General features: G+C 62.2%; 1 protein-coding gene across 1 annotated transcript in view; it reads right to left on the reverse strand.

The window, feature by feature from the left end:
- Window positions 1-1229, reverse strand: part of NOTO (notochord homeobox) — a 7894-nt gene extending 6665 nt beyond the window's left edge. Inside the window, exon 1 of the mRNA XM_012646416.1 lies at window positions 818-1229. Within this exon, the coding sequence (XP_012501870.1) occupies window positions 818-1229 (412 nt within the window). The remainder of the gene's footprint in view (window positions 1-817) is intronic.
- Between the last annotated feature and the right edge of the window lie 795 nt (window positions 1230-2024).

Genomic DNA, 2024 nt, shown 5'->3' on the forward strand with positions numbered 1-2024 from the left:
GAGTCCAGGGGAAATGGAGGATTGGGGGTGCCCTGGGAATAGGAACCAGGGAAGACTTTGTTACAAAGATCCTTGTATGGGATAAGACTTGAAACAACTTTGCTCCTGCTTTCTTCATGGGGATATGAGGAAGCATGAACCAGGCAACCAAAAATGGCAAAAGCCCGTGTAGGTGGATGTTAATCCTAGAGGGGAAAAGTTACTTCAACAGTTAAAGTCTCACAGGATTTAAGTGCCTAGTGCTTAAGTACCATCCTAAGAGCGCTGTAAGCACGCAGGCTCGGAGCGGTTAAGTGTGGAGCCCAAGTTCACATAGACGTGGGCAGTGGAGGCGGTAATGGGGTCTCCTCCTAACGGTTCCTCCCTAAACAGCACCACCTGTAGCGTCCACTTCTTCCAGAAAAGACAGGACCGTGGGTTCGGGAAAGCCGCTTTGGATAAGCGTCTGTGCCACCAAACGTCACCGCAAGAGAGTGTGGGAAGGAGTCTAGGGACGCGGAGTCCGGGAGCGCGGCTGGGCCCCCTCGCGGCCCCAGCGCTGGCCTCGGCAGGCTCCGGAGCGCGTCCCTGGCCCGCCCGCACACCCGCTCTCTCCACCCTCCGCGGCGTGCGGGGAAGCCTCGCGCTGGGGTCTTCCTCAGCGAGACTCTATCTCGGTCCTCGGTCCTCCGACAAAGTCAACGGTCGTAGACTCCCTTCCCACTCCAACCGTGTGTGGTTCTCAAACAGCGACTTCTCTGCTCGGGTGCCAGCCCCCACAGCCGCCACTCTCCGACCCCCGCCCACTACCCCCACTACGGCTCCCGGGCCGCCGTACCTGTGAAGCCGAGGCCCTGGAGGCCGAAGTGAGCCACGCGCAGCCCCTGCGCAGGCTGCTGAAGGCATAGCGGGTAGAGACTCACGCTCAGGTAGGCGGGCAGCCAAGTCGCCGGGCACACCCAGGGCAGAACCGGGACAGGAGACTGGGAGGGAGCGGTCCAGAGACCCGGGAAGACGCACGCGGAGCCTGACAGCTGGGAGACAGCCGGCACGCGGGGGTCCGGCCTCGCCAGGATGGCCTCGACGGAGAAGGACTCCAGGCGTCCTGGAGCGCGGGGCGCGCCGGGGCCCGCGGGGCGGTGCAGGAGCTCGGGGTACCCGGGCGCTGGAGAGCTGCCAGAGCGCGGGGGCTGGACCCCGGCTCCCAAAGGAAGGGGCGGCCGGTTGCCTCGCGGCCCGGGGCTGTGCATGGCGTGGCCTTCGTCAGGACCGGCGCAGGGAGGGGAGCCAGAGGCCTCTGGGGCTGTGTGGGGAGCTGGGGAGGCGAGTGAGAAGACCCTGCAAAAGGCAGCGAGTAAGCCTTGTTGCTCAGGAACCGCCCCGCTCTCAGTGAGGGCTCTTAAATTTGGCGGGGCGGGGCGTCGGCCGACCTTTTCTTCCTGCGCCCCAGGCTGGGCCTCCGAAGTCTTGCTCGCCTCGCAGCCCCGGCCCACGCCCACCCCTGGGTGAGGCAAGGTGGGTACATCGCCAAGGAGTGTGCTCCCTCCCTTCCTCTGCTTTTAAAATGCCCACCCTGGGGCTGTCGGGGAAAGACCCTGAGCTAGCGGGTGATCCTGGGCTAACCACCCAGGGAGCCACTGGGAGCCGTCTTTGCCTCTGGTCACTGGAGCAGCTGTACCCCTCCCCTCCCCGCCCTGCTGGGGCGGAGCTGCCACCTGAAGAGAGGTAGCGCGTCTGCCTCAGCTGATCTGTGCCGCCTTTGAAGCTGAAACTCGGGAGGCTGAGGCAGAAGGATCGCTTGAGCCCGGGAGTTTGAAGTTGCTGTGAGCTGGGCTGATGCCATGGCACTCTAGTCCGGGCAACAGAGTGAGACTCTGTCTCAAAAAAAAAAAAAAAAAAAATCATTCGTTGCGTGGGTGCAGGGCAGGCATTTGTGTCCAGTTTTACAGATGGATAATCAGCCCTGTACTTACCAGCTGTTGTCCTTGGGCAAGTTACAAGCTACTGTTTGTCTTTCCTCACCTATAATAGTTGCCACCTCATGG

Source organism: Propithecus coquereli, unplaced genomic scaffold (assembly GCF_000956105.1).
Source record: "Propithecus coquereli isolate 6110/MARCELLA unplaced genomic scaffold, Pcoq_1.0 Scaffold243, whole genome shotgun sequence".
Classification (NCBI taxonomy): domain Eukaryota; kingdom Metazoa; phylum Chordata; class Mammalia; order Primates; family Indriidae; genus Propithecus; species Propithecus coquereli.